Source organism: Chlamydotis macqueenii, chromosome 1 (genome assembly GCF_036417535.1).
Source record: "Chlamydotis macqueenii isolate bChlMac1 chromosome 1, bChlMac1.mat, whole genome shotgun sequence".
NCBI classification, from domain to species: domain Eukaryota; kingdom Metazoa; phylum Chordata; class Aves; order Otidiformes; family Otididae; genus Chlamydotis; species Chlamydotis macqueenii.
Genome location: NC_141556.1, coordinates 31,646,082 through 31,661,229, shown reverse-complemented (window position 1 = coordinate 31,661,229; position 15,148 = coordinate 31,646,082). Strand labels below are relative to the sequence as shown.

At 36.9% G+C, this 15,148-nt stretch overlaps 1 protein-coding gene across 1 annotated transcript in view; it reads right to left on the bottom strand.

Moving 5' to 3' along the window:
- Positions 1-15,148, bottom strand: part of CNTN1 (contactin 1) — a 252,855-nt gene that overhangs the window by 11,184 nt on the left and 226,523 nt on the right. The window contains exons 22-24 of the mRNA XM_086748148.1: positions 11,595-11,781; positions 10,152-10,264; positions 8,855-9,011 (exon numbers count right to left, since the gene is read on the bottom strand). Of these exons, the coding sequence (XP_086604274.1) occupies positions 8,855-9,011; positions 10,152-10,264; positions 11,595-11,781 (457 nt within the window). The remainder of the gene's footprint in view (positions 1-8,854; positions 9,012-10,151; positions 10,265-11,594; positions 11,782-15,148) is intronic.

Below are 15,148 nucleotides of genomic sequence, written 5' to 3'. Positions count from 1 at the left end.
AGGCAGATTAATTTTTCTAAAATATACCTTCTGAAATGGCTTGTAGCCTTCATTTATAAACATCAGGAGTTGAAAAGCAAAAAATCAAGCAGATTTTCATGCTTCTGGACAAGAAATTTTCAAACTGATCTTCTGTTAGAATTTATCTCCTGATAAAGTTCTTACTTCAGCCACTCCACAGCTAGAGCCGCAAGCACCAAATTCAATACTCTCAAACATTTGCATGAACTTAGATGAAGGATCCTTCTGACATTTCCTACTTCGACAGAAGTAATATTCCTCCTTTTCTTCCCACTGGCCTAATATAATTGTGCTGAACAGGCACAGAAGACAGATCAGGTAGCACTCTTCCAAGGCCTACTTCTAAAAACTCTGTTGTAGACTCTTCATCTGTTGCTTCTATGAACATGCTTTTGAAACATGGTGAAAGTAAAATACACGGTATCATTCTTTAAAGGCAAGAACATTTTGGCATTGAAGTCATTCAAGTATTCTGAAAAAGGCATGGAGAATTTCAGTATGTAATAGGATGTACTATGTAATATATCTACGTAAAGAACGCAAAAATACACACAACTATTTCCTATATGGTCACTGGCACTTAAAAGATATGTATCTGCAATAACAAATAAATCTATTTATATATAAATACAAATCTGCCAAATAATCACAGTGCAAACTGTGCTTCTAATGAAACTTTTATTATTCAATGTACTGTCTGTCAGTACATTTGAAGTTCAGAAGTTATACAGTTTGCAGGAGCACAAAACGCCTGGTTGTACCTGGTTGTACCTCTGGGAGTGTTTAATCTGACCTCCCACTCATATCAGGACTGTCACGAACACTGGATCTTGTCAGCTGCACCTCTGCCTAGCTGAGTCACAGAAATCTCCAAATATCAAAACTGCACAGCTTCTCTGGCTAACCTGCTCCAGTGCTGCACTGTCCTCTGCGTGAAATTTTTCCTAATGTCCTGCCTGAAACTCACAAATAACAATTTCTGGCCACTGCCCTGTGTTGTATCACCTGCCATTATAGGGACTTTAGATTCATCATCTTTGTAATCGCTTTGTAATACAGTTATGTGCTTCTGTTAGATCGCTCCTCTCCACCGTGCTAAACCTTCGTATTTGCTAAAGGAACTAGACTCTGTGATACTTCCTTAACATTAAACTAAAGAGCTCTGCTCCTTCCTTTCTACGAAAGAGTGTTTCTGAAGTCCCTTGGACTTTGCCACTGAAGTAACTGGAAAACTATCACTGCTGCCTTTGTCAGAGAATCACTGCGTTTTGTTCTCTTAAGAAGTTTCACCAAAAGGGGTGTTAGAGCAGACATCTAACCTAGGACTCCTGAATCACTCTCCTCGCTAAGAAGAAAAGGAGCCTGGCTAGGCTGGGTGCATAAAACTGAGAGGTATGAGTACGTCACCACTCCAAGGCACTTATAAAAAGTAAGACAGATTGTTATCCGCTGAACTGAACAATATCATAAGGATTTGAATAATGCAGTTTCACGGCTTGCTACTGAAAATAAAACACAAAAGAATTGTCATGACTAGAAAGTATTCCCTTCTTCATTCCTTCACCCCTGTGATCATGTCTGCAATCCTGTCTAGATTATTAAGGGGAAAAAATTAATGAGATGAGTCTTCCAAAGATTTAAATCACCCTAAACAAGACTTGGCTGGCTTTGATTTCTCAAAGCAATTAAAAATACTGTTTAAATATAGTTCAATAGCTAAATGTCCTACCAAGAGGTGAAAGCAGAATATGCATTTGTATTAAATTAAATCATTATGCATCAAAGAAATTACACTATTAAAGCAAGAACTAATCTTGGCATTCACTCTATGAGCTATATGATTTTGTCTGTGATACTCTTTTTTTTTGCTATGTTGCTACAAGCATAAGAGGGTTAAATAATTATCTTTTGGATTTTTTCCATCTTATTCTAATGGTAGAGTACAACGAAAATAAAATACCAGGCATTTTGTTTCATAAAAGCAAAGTATAGTGTTCCTGTGTTGGTGTAATAAAAAACCTGAAAGTACCTGTATGTTATAGCTCAATAACTGAATAAATTAATGGAGAAGAATAGTTCAACCAAACTGAATTTGAATGTCAGACCTTTAATTCATTGATGAATTGATGGTTCTACTGAAACAGTGTCAATCAAAACTTTGCTAAGTTTTTAAAAAGGTATTTCTAACTGCACCGTGAACCAAAATTTATTTTTCTTCTCCTTAAACATTTTAAAAGTCAATAATTGTTTGCTGGGGAATATCCAAACTGCTGAAAACAGTAAAGAAAGTGTTTAAGGGTTTCTGAAGAAGAACTAATCCTTTGTCCATCAACTAAATATTATTCAGGCATTTCATAGTACACTTTCCTGAAGCTATGAGTACAGGGTCAGTTTTAGTGAGTCAGACCAAAGGCTTATCTAGCTCAGGATACACTTCAACTCAGGATCCATCAGTGGCCTGTAACAGACAAAGTGGAAAGGACAAAAAAAAATTGTGGCAAAAATCTGCTATCTGCTAATTTTAATGAGTACTTTCATTCTCATAATGTGAAGAAAAATGAATAATCTTGTTCCTACTTACCTCTTCTTATTGTTTGTGACTACCTTACTAGCTGTCGTTACTCCACCTGAAGGCTCCTTGCCTCTCTCACATACCTCACCCAGAATTCACTCCATAGCTGCAGTACCCTCATTGATTTTCTCTATACTTTTATAGTATCTTTCTTTAGTATCTTTTAGTATCTTCAGTATTTTTACTTTCTGAGATCCAACAAGAATATATGTTTTCCGTGACAGTCACACCTTCCTACAGTATTCTTGCAGGCTTGGGGATAGCCAGCAAAGTCTCCAACATGTAACAAGTTAAAACACGTAACAAGGTATATGAAGTTGCCCTGGATTTCTTTTTTTCATAATGTTTAAAGGCACTGCAGAATTCTCACATGTTCATGTGACGGAGCAATAGCCCTCGTGGGGATTTTGCAGGCAATTCCCAAGCTCACACAAAGAGGCATGTGGTAACTCAGGCAAGATGAAAGCAGGAGCAAGTTACATCGTCCTGTTCAAGACAGTGTCTGCTTTTTCTGTTTTCTGATGGACAGCAACTATGGATTTCTGTTTTATCAGTATTCTCTGATAATGAGTAATCTATCTTGCTTTTGTTTTGTGTTATATTGTTCTCTTAAACCTCTGTTGTGTTCTAAATCCTTGTACACACACATCCAATTTCTAGCTATAAAGCCTGTCAACTACCACTGCACAGCTTAGTTACGAGTCTTATGGCTGAAAATGACATTTTATTGTATTCACACTTTGTGCGTACCCTGGCTTTCCCATACAAATAAATATAAATTACAAAATAAACTGCACTGGGGTTGTCATAGGATAATGCAGACTAAGAAAATGTAACTAGATATTAAAGCATTTCTGCAGCCTATCCTACTGTGGAGTTTGAATACAGGAAAAAGAGAAGAAATTGAAATTAAGGAGAATACGGCTTTTCAGGAAAATGCTTGTTCTAGCACTACATGCCAGCACTACATTGTAATGCGTGGAATTGTCAAATCTTAGTTGTCTAAGTAAGGCTTGGAAGGAGGCAGTACCAATAACTGTGATGATGAAGGAAAATCAAAAGAAATACCAGAGAACCAAATATGTTGTTTTAGGTAGACTTATGTACCAGGTTAGAGGGTATTCTGAGTATTTTCTACCTAATTTTCAAGCCATAAGACAACAGCCAAATGCATTGTGAAAATTACAGTTCTTGTAGAATAAAGTTCTTTTCAAGAATGTATTTTTAGTTTAGTAGAAGCTTTTTGCTACATTCTTGTCACAAATGCATAAATTCCAAGATTACTGGCAGAGGACCGTCATGCCAGTTGGAGGATTGCTTTCATGAGCATTCCTTATGATTTTTACCTGTGTACTCCTATTTTCTGATTACTACCACCATGTTTGCAACAGATGGACATTTTCAAATTATGATCAAAAGATTTTTATTATACCACATGAAAAGTGAAAGATCACCTGATTAACTTGATACTAATATGTGCAATAAATATTAATGCCCCCTTTAAATAATAATTTAAAAAGAAATTGAAAGAGAAAATAATTAAAATGTCTGTATGTGTTACTAAAAAAAAAAATTTTGCATCTTCCTTTGAAAAAGCTATGCTTCAAAGTAAATACTTTTTCAGGATCCTAAAACATGCCTCTGGCAAATGGAATTCATATGTATATATATGTGTGTGCAGTGAACACAGAGAAGCTGTAATTTTGTTCTCTTGCTATAAGCATATACAATACATAAATTATTCCTTGTCCATGTCATGACTTAAACAAAAACATTAACCTGATTCCATATTCAAAGGTGAAGGTGCATAGTATCTTCTTTTTTTTCACAATATTTTCCCAAATCAGAAGTTACCCTCCTCTTTCCTCTACCCTGGATGAAATCTCAAAATTTGAGAGCTTGATTCTGTTTTTCCTTACCCTGGCATAAATTAATTGCACTGAGGCCAGTGCAGTTGCACAAGTGAAGTGAGAAAAGAACCAAGTACCATATGGTTTTAGTTCCTACTGATTGCAAGATTCCTTTGATTACATTAATATTAGCATTATGTCAAAGCACTGCAATCCAAAAAGTATGCAAGAGACAAAAAAAAAAAAAACAAATCTCAGCCTTTAATACCTATCGAAGAAAACAGATAAGCCTATTATTAGCCATTGAAACTGACTCCTTTGGTTAAACAAGTAGTTCCAACCTTCAACTGGTTGTAGTATCTCAAGAATGAATTTTAAATTGTGTAGCACATTAATTTACTATAATGGGCTTCAAAAACATCCCCAGTCCCCAACTGTACAACAGGCACTAGACAATAAAATAAAACAGTTCTTGACTGTATTTTACATTGATTATAGCCACATGCTGAAATGCAGCTCAGTATATATACAGTGAGTGATTTCATGATAAGCGGTTATATACCAAGATGTTCACTAAAAATAAATGTATGTGAGATGGCTGTGTTTGGTAAAATCCTTTAATATCATTCTTAAGAAAAGTACTGTATCCTGTAGGAAGCCAACTGGTTATATGAGAGCAAAGTTGCTGTAGGACATTTGCCTCCCTCTTCAGCATGCACCTGGGTCTTCTGCGAGAAGGAAGAGGATGAGGAAAAGATAAAAGGAAGCTTCTCCCTTAGAGAATCAGTTGAGCTAGAAATAACATGTATTTCTAGTTTCTTCTATATTTGACTTTCAAACATAACTTCTGTTAGTTAAACTGTGCTGTATTTTTAATACCTAAGTTAACACTTCAGAGCCAGTTATGGTCCCTGAACTAGAAGTTCTTGCACTTAAACCTAATTCAGCAAGTGCTAAGAATTGCTCAGAGTACATCTACAACAGGCTGACAACACAGTAGCCTAGCACAGCAACGGCAGCCACACAAATCATGGAAATGGTTTTGGTTTGCAAAAGGGTGCAATTCATACACCTGAAATATAGGCCAAAAAGATGTTTTCTGGTGTCCTGTCTGGCCTCCAGTAGCTGATCCAGAAGAACTCAGGTCCCCTGTCATGCCTCCCATCATTGTGTGGATGTCCCTGGTAATCTGGGGCATCTCAAATGCTGCAAGCTGTGTTTAAGCTTCTGAATTACACCTTAGATGACAACTTGTAATGGGAGCTTAGACATCTAACTTAGGTGAATTATGTAGATTACTTTGGATTTAATATCCAAAGAACAGTAGGAAAATAGCAATCTGGAAGATACATAGGTTTTACAGACATTCCTCTCTCTCTTCAGTACAGCCTTTCAGTTTGCTTAAGATTTGGTCATTCCTGGTCAGCATCCAGGCTATTTTGAACCCCTGCCCTAGTTGCTTAATTCTCCCCATTCACTTATGCAGGAAATTAATTTGGTTTGCAAACTCTGGAAGCAGATGCCTAAAGGTCAAGAAAGGCAATGGTGCCTTCTGAATTTGATAAGATGCCTTGTGTTTTGCCTTAGCTATCGTTTACATCCCTTTGTAAATATTTAAGTTCCATTTTGGCCAGTCAACCACCAGAACACACATTCCTATCAAACTACGCCTTCTCTTTGCAAGACTCTGAGAAAAACCGTCATTACTTAAAAGCTTCTCACCATTCCATCACCCTTTTTAGGCAACTATTCTAAACCCTGTAGCACTACTCAAAATTGCCTTAAGAATAAAAATTAAGGTGTTAAAAATACACTTAATTTTGCTCTTTGGAAGAAGAATTGTTTGAGCCCAGAAATAGCTTGAAATGCTTGCCCAGTTCTCTGTATACTGTGTATTCCAAATAGATTATCCTGTCTTTTGTCTCCTTTTCGATCTCCTTTCCTAAATTGAGTCCAGGGAATGCTGTCTTTATCAAGACCACCAGAGGCACAGTCTCTCTCTGTCTAGCTGGGGTATGGGAGAAGTTGTGGCTGAAAACTTGCCTGTAGTGTGGAAGACAGAGCAATACAAAACTCTACAAACTAGCATTTGTAGAGTGCTAACTCTCCCAGGGGTGGTAACTCTGTACGGGCGTGCTTAGGGCAGGTCTTACTGGCAAGACTGATCAGCTAGGGCTCAACATTGTACTGACATCATGGTTCTGCTTCCAGTCTGGGAAGTAATCTATCTGCTGCTACCTAAGGGGTCTTTGCACCATGCTGATGATAGATGATAATTTATGTACGATACAAAGACAACCTCAGATATGTCCTAACGATAGCAGCTGCTTCAACTTTTTTGCAACTCGTAAAATATGTTAAACGTGATTCCCCCAGAGTATGATAATATAAAGCAAGGTATTACAGCTTTTGTAAAGTGGTTGACTTACTACCCCAAGGCATTCTTATAGAAAATGGTAAACACAATTAACAGAGCGTATGCTAAATGGTTTAAGAATTTAGTGACTGGTAGATTTCAAAACACAATTATTGAAGAATGGTCATTGAATTTATACTGTAATTCCACAGTGAATAGTAACAGACTGAACGCAATCCAATCATATTAATGAAAATCAGAAGTAAACATCTAAGGAACTGTGTACATGAAACAAAATGGCAAAATATTAAAGACTGACGATGACAACACATTCATACGGAAATCCAGACAGAATGGGAACTTAAGCCATTCAAACCAACTGTGTTTCATCATAGCCACATGCAAAATTACACACTAAAGGAAAAAAAGAGACATTCCACACAGGTGAGGATGGGATACTGTATCCTGGAAAGCAAGGACTTCGGGAAGGATTTAGAGCTAGTGTTGGACAAACAAGATGAATATAATTTTATAGTCTAGTACAAGGAAATAAATGGCTAAGGAAAACCTGTCATGAATAATGCTGGGAGTTGGGGCGTAGGGAGGTGAGACTTATCTCTGCAGGCAGTGGAGTTGAAACAGTGTATATAGTTATAGTGTCTGCAGTCCTAAAGGAATTCTCAGAAGTTGGAGAGGTGAAGAGAAGAGCTGTTGAAATTATTTAAGACCTGAAGAAAATGTTATCATGGGGAAATTCAAGGCACTCAGTCTGTTTAGCATTTGATCAGGCATTTGACAAATATATATACAATTCTTAATGGAGAGAAGAGATCAGGTACAAAAAGGCTCTTTAATCTAAACAAAAGCTATAAAAGGAAGCAATGGCCAGATCTCAAAACCAGATAAATATAGATAAAAAGTAAAGTAAAAAAAAAATGTCAACAGTGCGAGTGATAAATCATGAGAACAAAGTATCTGGCAAATAATGGATTCTTCACCTCTAGGTTCCATTTGATCAACACTGGAATAGATGCTTCATACAAACAGAAATGGTGATACTAGGTGATATAAACTGTACATATTGAAAACCAGTAGATCAGAGATCCAGTCCCTTAGGAATGGGCAGCTTCTCTCATAGTACACGGATAATACAGCATTGGCATTGTTTTTTTTAAGACACAATATGGTTGCACTGACTCAGTCACACAAATACTGTTGATGTTTAATCCTTACTATTCCCAAAGTTTGTTTTTAAATTAAAAATACAAGAATACAATGCAAGTGTTTAAATCATAACTTTGCAAAGACGCTATCCAAGTCCTTGATGTTTATTCCTATCTTGTACTTCATACACTGTGTGCTAAGGCACTACTTAAATTACAAAACTAACAGGAAAAAGATGTGCAGACCATGCCTGAGCTCATATTTAGAGGCAACACTATGCACAAGTTGAAACAGCCTGAGCCATGCTCCCTTCCTTTCTTTACCAATCATCCAGACTGCTCTAAAGCTGAGCATATTACATTTCTCATTGCTTATTTATCACTTTGTGTCACAGCTCCCCTCCTTCCTGAAAAGTGGAACTTCCTTCGCAACTGGTCTGTGGATCAGTGTGGACCACTCACTTTTCTCAGTTACTTTCCTCTTAGTGGCAGCTGACAAAGGAATGAGATACAGAGGTAACAGGTACTAGGAACTATAGGATTATTGCAAGCTGACATCTTGAGCCTGAGGCCAGCACCATGCAGTTATGCTTGTAGGACACTACTAACAAGTGGCAGTCTAACCGGGGGCACTAGTAGAAACAATCTGATATTTGGAAGATTGGCAGGGCTTCCAGGATTGAGTTGGACTGGTGCTGAAGTGCCCTGTGTGTATTATGAGTCTTCAGAAATATTTTAAGATAAACTCTCTCAGTGCAGTTGTTGCTGAAGAGGTACTGCTCACATTTTGGACAGGAAAGGTGTGCCCACCTCTGGATAGCGTAAGAAGGAAAATACTTACTTCAAGATTGCCAAGGAGTGTGGGAGAGAAGAAGGGAAGTTATCTGCTCACCTGAAATTTTTATTTGAGCTACTTCTCCATCTCCTCCTTCACTGTGTGCTCGGACCTCAACAACATATTCACCATCACTGGGGACTGGGACCTCTATTGTGTGCTTTCCAGTTGAAAACAACTTGCCTTCATGTTGTCCATCTGGTCTATACAATACCTAGGAGAGTCATAGTAAGTATAGTTACTGAAATGCTACATTTCCATGAAGACACAGTTACATATGTACAGTGTGTCAATGAAAAAGTGTTAGGTTTTTATTTATATATGAAGCCTATATATATAAAAACTTAGTCGCAGATACTGCTCTTTTTCATTTTTACGTTAGGTGAATCTAGACAGGATGTTTCCTCATTGTTTTCTCTGCTATAAAATTATGCCAAATTTTGAAAAATAATTTCAGCCTTTACATTAGAAATAACTAATTAAATGATGGAGGATAATAATGCAGCGTGATGAAGAGCATCAAATGAAAATCTCAAAGCTTAGCTGGGTCTTCTGACATAAAACCTATTACTATTTTCATAAATTAAACAACTATTAATTTTATTATTAACTCTCAGTGCTTTTAAACTATTGCAGAATCGATGGTATATGTCTTGTGGGACCTTTAGAAAAGATCTGTGTTATTTCTGGAATCATCTCTGTGAAACATTTTCAGCAATTCCCAGGAAGCAGCTCAACTCCTCAAGCAAAATTTGTACATGTAGAACATGACACTAATTTTCTAACTGCCAAGCAAGCAGCAAAGTTAAACAGGAATTAATTTTTGAGGCTTTCTATATGCCCTATAGTTAGTATATAGACTTGCTCTAGTTATACAGTAATTGTATCTAATGAGGTTAAGTGTCCCTTCCCTTCCTCTATCTTCCCAGACTTTAAAGAACTTGTGTTCTAGTAACTGTAGCTTCCATGGAGATGGGAAGGGAAGCTGGAACAATGTATTCTTGTATAAGGAAAAAAATATTAAAGTCTACAACTTTTGAAGCATTATTTTTAGACAACGGACAATAAATGTAATCATGGGAAATCAGGTTGCTGCAGTCACTGATGTAAACTTTCTCATAGCATGGCTTATCACCCAAATTAGTTTCAGTGCCCCAATGTTTTCACATCACATCGACTAAGCCCACTGGCTTTTCCCTAAGCCTACCGGATGTCTGTGATTTCTGACCACGACACCTTCATCTTTAGCATGCAACTATGTTTAAGTCTGATTAGGTACCAAAATTTAACACTATCTATAAACTGCACCTCATGTAGCATACATAAAGATAAAAAATATTTTCATAGATCATACTTTGTATCCTTCAACTGCAGACTCATTGGACATTGCCTTCACATGATCCCAGGTGATGATGTACCTTGAACCAGATCTTACAGAACTGATAATTCTTGGACGTTGGCTTGGAGCTGAAAAGCAACATATGTATAATGTGCACAAAAATGAGATTACAGAAACATTCAATGAAATTTTTATTAAGACATGCAAAAATGTAAAAAGGGAAATTAGACTGGTGTTTATAAGGTTAAAGGATAGTCTCCTTGCTGGAATGAACTGCTACAGCTCCAGCCAGAGAATTTTGAATGGCTTGTGCAGTGGTTGCTTTGTGGGTTTGCCTTCCTATGTAGCCAGAATGAAAGTGGCCAACATTACCCTGTTGCTGACCATGTGTGTTTGCTGGCATGCAACTATCTTCTGAACCTCCCAGAAATGTGGCTTAAGTCATATTTATTCATTGAGATTAAATATTTAATTAATCATTTAAGGGCATTCTATAGCATTTAACTCAGTAGAAATCAGAGTATCCCACAGCAGAAACCATTAATTATATTTCACACAATAAGCTTATAAAATGGAGTCTTCTTATTCAACACAAATGAAACCTGCAGGTGCAAGTTGCACAATACACTATTTACTGACAGAAATCCTCAAATTAGTTGTACCTATTTTTAGCCCATATAAGTGTGTTTTAAATACACAAGATGTATTTCTTAATTGAACATTGCTTAGCATATGTCAGTGCTATGTATCATCATTAAGTTGGGAGCTATATTCAGAAACCTACTATGGCATGTAAATTCAAGGGTGTAATTCAGATCAACGACTTATCAAGGCTGCTTGGTCCTTGCATCCTCTACTATTAATGAAAATGGCAATTGGCCACATTTTAATCATCAGAATACAATCCTTTTTGCTACTGACTAAACAGAAAGACAGGGTATAGCTGCCTAAGTAATAGCCAGTCTGAATTGTTCATCTTTTGGAATATCACGTCCAGCTTTGGGCCCCCCAGTACTAGAAAGACAATGATAACCTGAAGTGAGTTCAGCAGGGCACTACTGATCTGGTGGGGAACTGGAGCATTTGCCCTGTGAAGGGAGGGCGAGACAGCTGGGTTTGTTCACCCTGGAGAAGAGACTGCTTTGGAGAGGGCCTAAGAGCCACCTGTCTGTTCTTACGGGGAGGTTATCAATAAGATGGATCCAGACTCTTCAAAGTGGTATGGCAGGAGGATGACTGACAAAAGGCACAAATTTGAGGCTTTTTGTAAGATATCCACACTGCATGTGGCAATGAAAGCGAAGAAGGAGAATCTTTGTAGAATTTTTCAAAGAACCAATACCACATAAAGGGAGAACACTGGGTATATGAATGAGAAGCCAAGTTTGAAGACATGATGCAACAGGCAATAATGAAGTACATGATGTTAACACTTAAACTAACGCTCCATTTACTTACGTGCTTTCCTGGTAATAATATCAATAGTTCTACTGGGAGGTCCATAGCCTGCACTATTGAAGGCAGAAACATCTACATGGTAGCGAGTATTAGGCTTCAGGTTTTCCAGTTTTGTTGAATATTCTTGATTACTCACTTGTACCCGCTGTGCAGCTGCTTCTTTATCATGGGCAGCCCAGTAACGAATCTGTAAGTAAGTAAATGGAAGGATTAAATTTAACATAATTAGTGATAAAGAAAGTTTATAAAATACTAGCTATAGTGAGTATTTCTATACTACATACTCTGGGTAACAAGTGAGCTAAAAGAAATCTTAACAACAGTAGCATGGAATCCCTTCTACAGGCTGTGATTTTAACGAAGTTGTATACAGACATAAAGAAACAGAAACAAATTCAGATTTTATTATGAAACTTTTTCTCACAGTGGTTTTACTTATTCTCAGCAAGTTATTGGAAGACTGGGAGATGGATAATGCCTTCAGAGAACAAGACAATTTTCTCCTTGCTGTTTTGTTTGAGCATTTTACTTGGAACTTTAATACTGTTTTCCTACACTACAGTGTAGACTAAACTCTGCTAATGTTTTCACAATATTTTGTTCAAAATGTCTTACAGATTTAATTCTTTTATACTTCTGTCTAGGGAATGAGAAGTTTTCAGTCATGTTATCTGTATGTGCAAGTCTAGATACTTGTACCTGACCATTTTCTGAAGCTCTTTGTCTAAATTCAAGCAGATTTCATACTACAATATGACATTTGTCACAGTAGATGAGAAAGAACCTGAAAATGCTTAAAATATTGGAAAAGCATCAACCTAAGCTTGTAACATCTTAAAAACTGAAGTCAATTAACTCTACATAAAAATTTTGTGAGGTTTTTTTTTTTCCCAAGAAATTGTTCCATTCTACTTTAATTAATTACGCACTACAAAGCATCAGTTTAAAAGAGAGCAATTCCTGTGGAATGTTGCCATTCCATAGGGTCTGTCAAACACACAGAGTCCTATTCTGCATGGCCTTGTGAGATGCAAATGAGAGTAAAACACTGTTAGTCTCTGGGTTTTATCTGGTTTATAACGATTTGCATAAGACTAAATTACTGCACGAACCTGAAAGAGTGGAAAGCCATGCCCATTACATTTGGGTTTTGAGTGTTTTTACTCTCAGCATTTCTGCTTGGCTCCTGCCTGTCTTCGTAACAATTTTTGAGTATGCTGTGTGAGGACCTTTTACAATCTTTTTACGAAGACGTTAGTGTTGTTGGTAATTTCAGGCTCTAGGAAGAATCTTGCTTCGTAAGATTTGACTGGTGACATCAGGTGTGCTGTTATTTTATCTTTTAAATAGCAACTGCTTTAATCTTCTCTTCTGCTGACATTAGTTTTCCTTGGAAATTTCATTTAGGGAATATGTTAGAAGAGCAGATAGTTTGTTAAGGTGTTAATATCACAGTTCTCCTCTTTACAACGTATGGGTACAACCCTTGTTTGGCAAGGCTTTATTTTCTCTTGTTCATGTTTAAAACATTTACTAAAAATATTTATTTCTTTTACCCCAGAAAACATACTGTGGCTGAGGTGCAGTAGAGGATTTATCTTCACCTACTTTAAATGTCTTTGGACATGGTAAAAGCTAATATCACTACATACAGGTTGCTCTCATTTAAATACTAAAGTCTCTCATCAATGTTTGTTGCCTCAGTCTTGCCCACCAGTGTTAGAGGTTACTCATAGACTGATTATTATAAATGTGACAATATCTTAATGGCTTTTCTCACTCTTTCCTGGTGTAAAGAGAATCACATTGTAACTGCAGGCCAAACTGGCTCAGATTTTTAAATACAGCATGCATGCATACCTGCCTTTCAGCAGGCACAAACAGGTAATTTTTAATTATATAAATGTATGTCCTGCACAGTGTTTTTGAATTTTAAACTACTAGCATCCTAAATGTTAGATTACTGTAATTTAGGCACTCACACTCATGAAATTCCCACTTATCAAGGTGGCTGTTTCCCTGAGTCAACAGCGTTTGCCCCAAGATGAGTGAGGAATGTGTACCCAATCCATCGTGTACGCTTCTTCAGCAGGGTGGTAACCTCCACCTGATGAATGGTTTCAAACTGATGTGGATCTGAAACCGTCACAGTCATTTCAGCTGAAGGTCTGATCAGGATCTTCAAGTCAGATTTTTTAAAATACATGATTATAATTAACAAACTGGTGTAGATAAGCTGCTGTTGTTGAATGCAACCAGCTGTATACCGCAAGCTGTTAACTGTCTGACTCAACTGTGAGAGGGCGTGTACATCAGAAGCTAGAGAATGTTATGTCTGTCTCTGTCCCTAAGTTCAAACAAGTTTCTAGCCTGCAGCAAAGGGATCTCTGTGAAGTTCTAGGTAGTCAAAAGTTTATTAGCTATGATAGGACCAATGGTAGCTTTGCTGTTGATATTAACTGGCCATTGAAGACTAATTAATTAATTTTTAGTATGTTCTATTATGTTAATTAAGTACCTGCTTTATCTAGCAAACACACTTTATGGAAAGCTTTTGTTAATCATGAGGCATATGCTGGAAACCTTTGAATACCTCTGACTTGCAAAACTTTCTACAATTCTACTGTTCATTTGCACTACAGTGATGCTAAGGGCGTAATATAACAAGTAATATACAGCATTAAACAAGACAAGCGATAACAATGAATGAAAATGTAAATTACTTCACTGAGCACATATTACATTTCAGGTAAAAGTAATATAATTTTAAAAGTAAATTAAATTTAAATCCCAAATACTATTGTTCTTGGCTGCAATGTTGTGCACTTTACTCACAGTGTGTGAGTTGTGTGTTACACACTCAGAATGCTCTTCTTTACCTCTTCATTTAATATATAGCAATATCTAAATATTTGGATCATTGTAAATACTCTTGGAAAAAAAAAAAAGAAATGACAATTCCTTTGAGAGCTAAGAAAAAGTATTGTCTTTTTAATGCTATTCCTCCATCTCGTCTCACTTATTATTTAAATACTTTAACCGTTTCTTGAAATAACTTGGAAATTTCTTTCACTCTCTTGCCTTTGTGGAAGTGCTATCTGGAATTAAATGCCCTGTTGCTTCAAGAAGTCACATTTCCCCACTTTGCTCAGCAGCCCCTTTCTCTTTTCCTTAAAGAGCTTTGAAAAGAATCTCAGTCAGTCTGCCTTTTCCTGGTGCCCTGCATTTACCTTGTTAGGCTAACCCATAGGTAATGAATCCTCAGGGGACACAAAAGGGTATTTCACCCCAGGTCTAGAGTTTGTTGTAGGAGATAAGCCAACAGTGATCTGTGGGAAGGGAATGCCTTAGCCATCATTAATTAGTGCAGCCCTCTGTGCTCAAATCAGGGAAAACCACTCTCTTTCATAGTCCTCCTCTCTATTCAAATTTTAATATACTGAAATACCTCAGAAGTTGTTTTTGTAAGTAAGTGTTATGAAACAGCTCTCATATTTATGAAAGTTTTACATAGGAGAAACATAAAAGAGATACTTACATTAAGAAAGAATGCT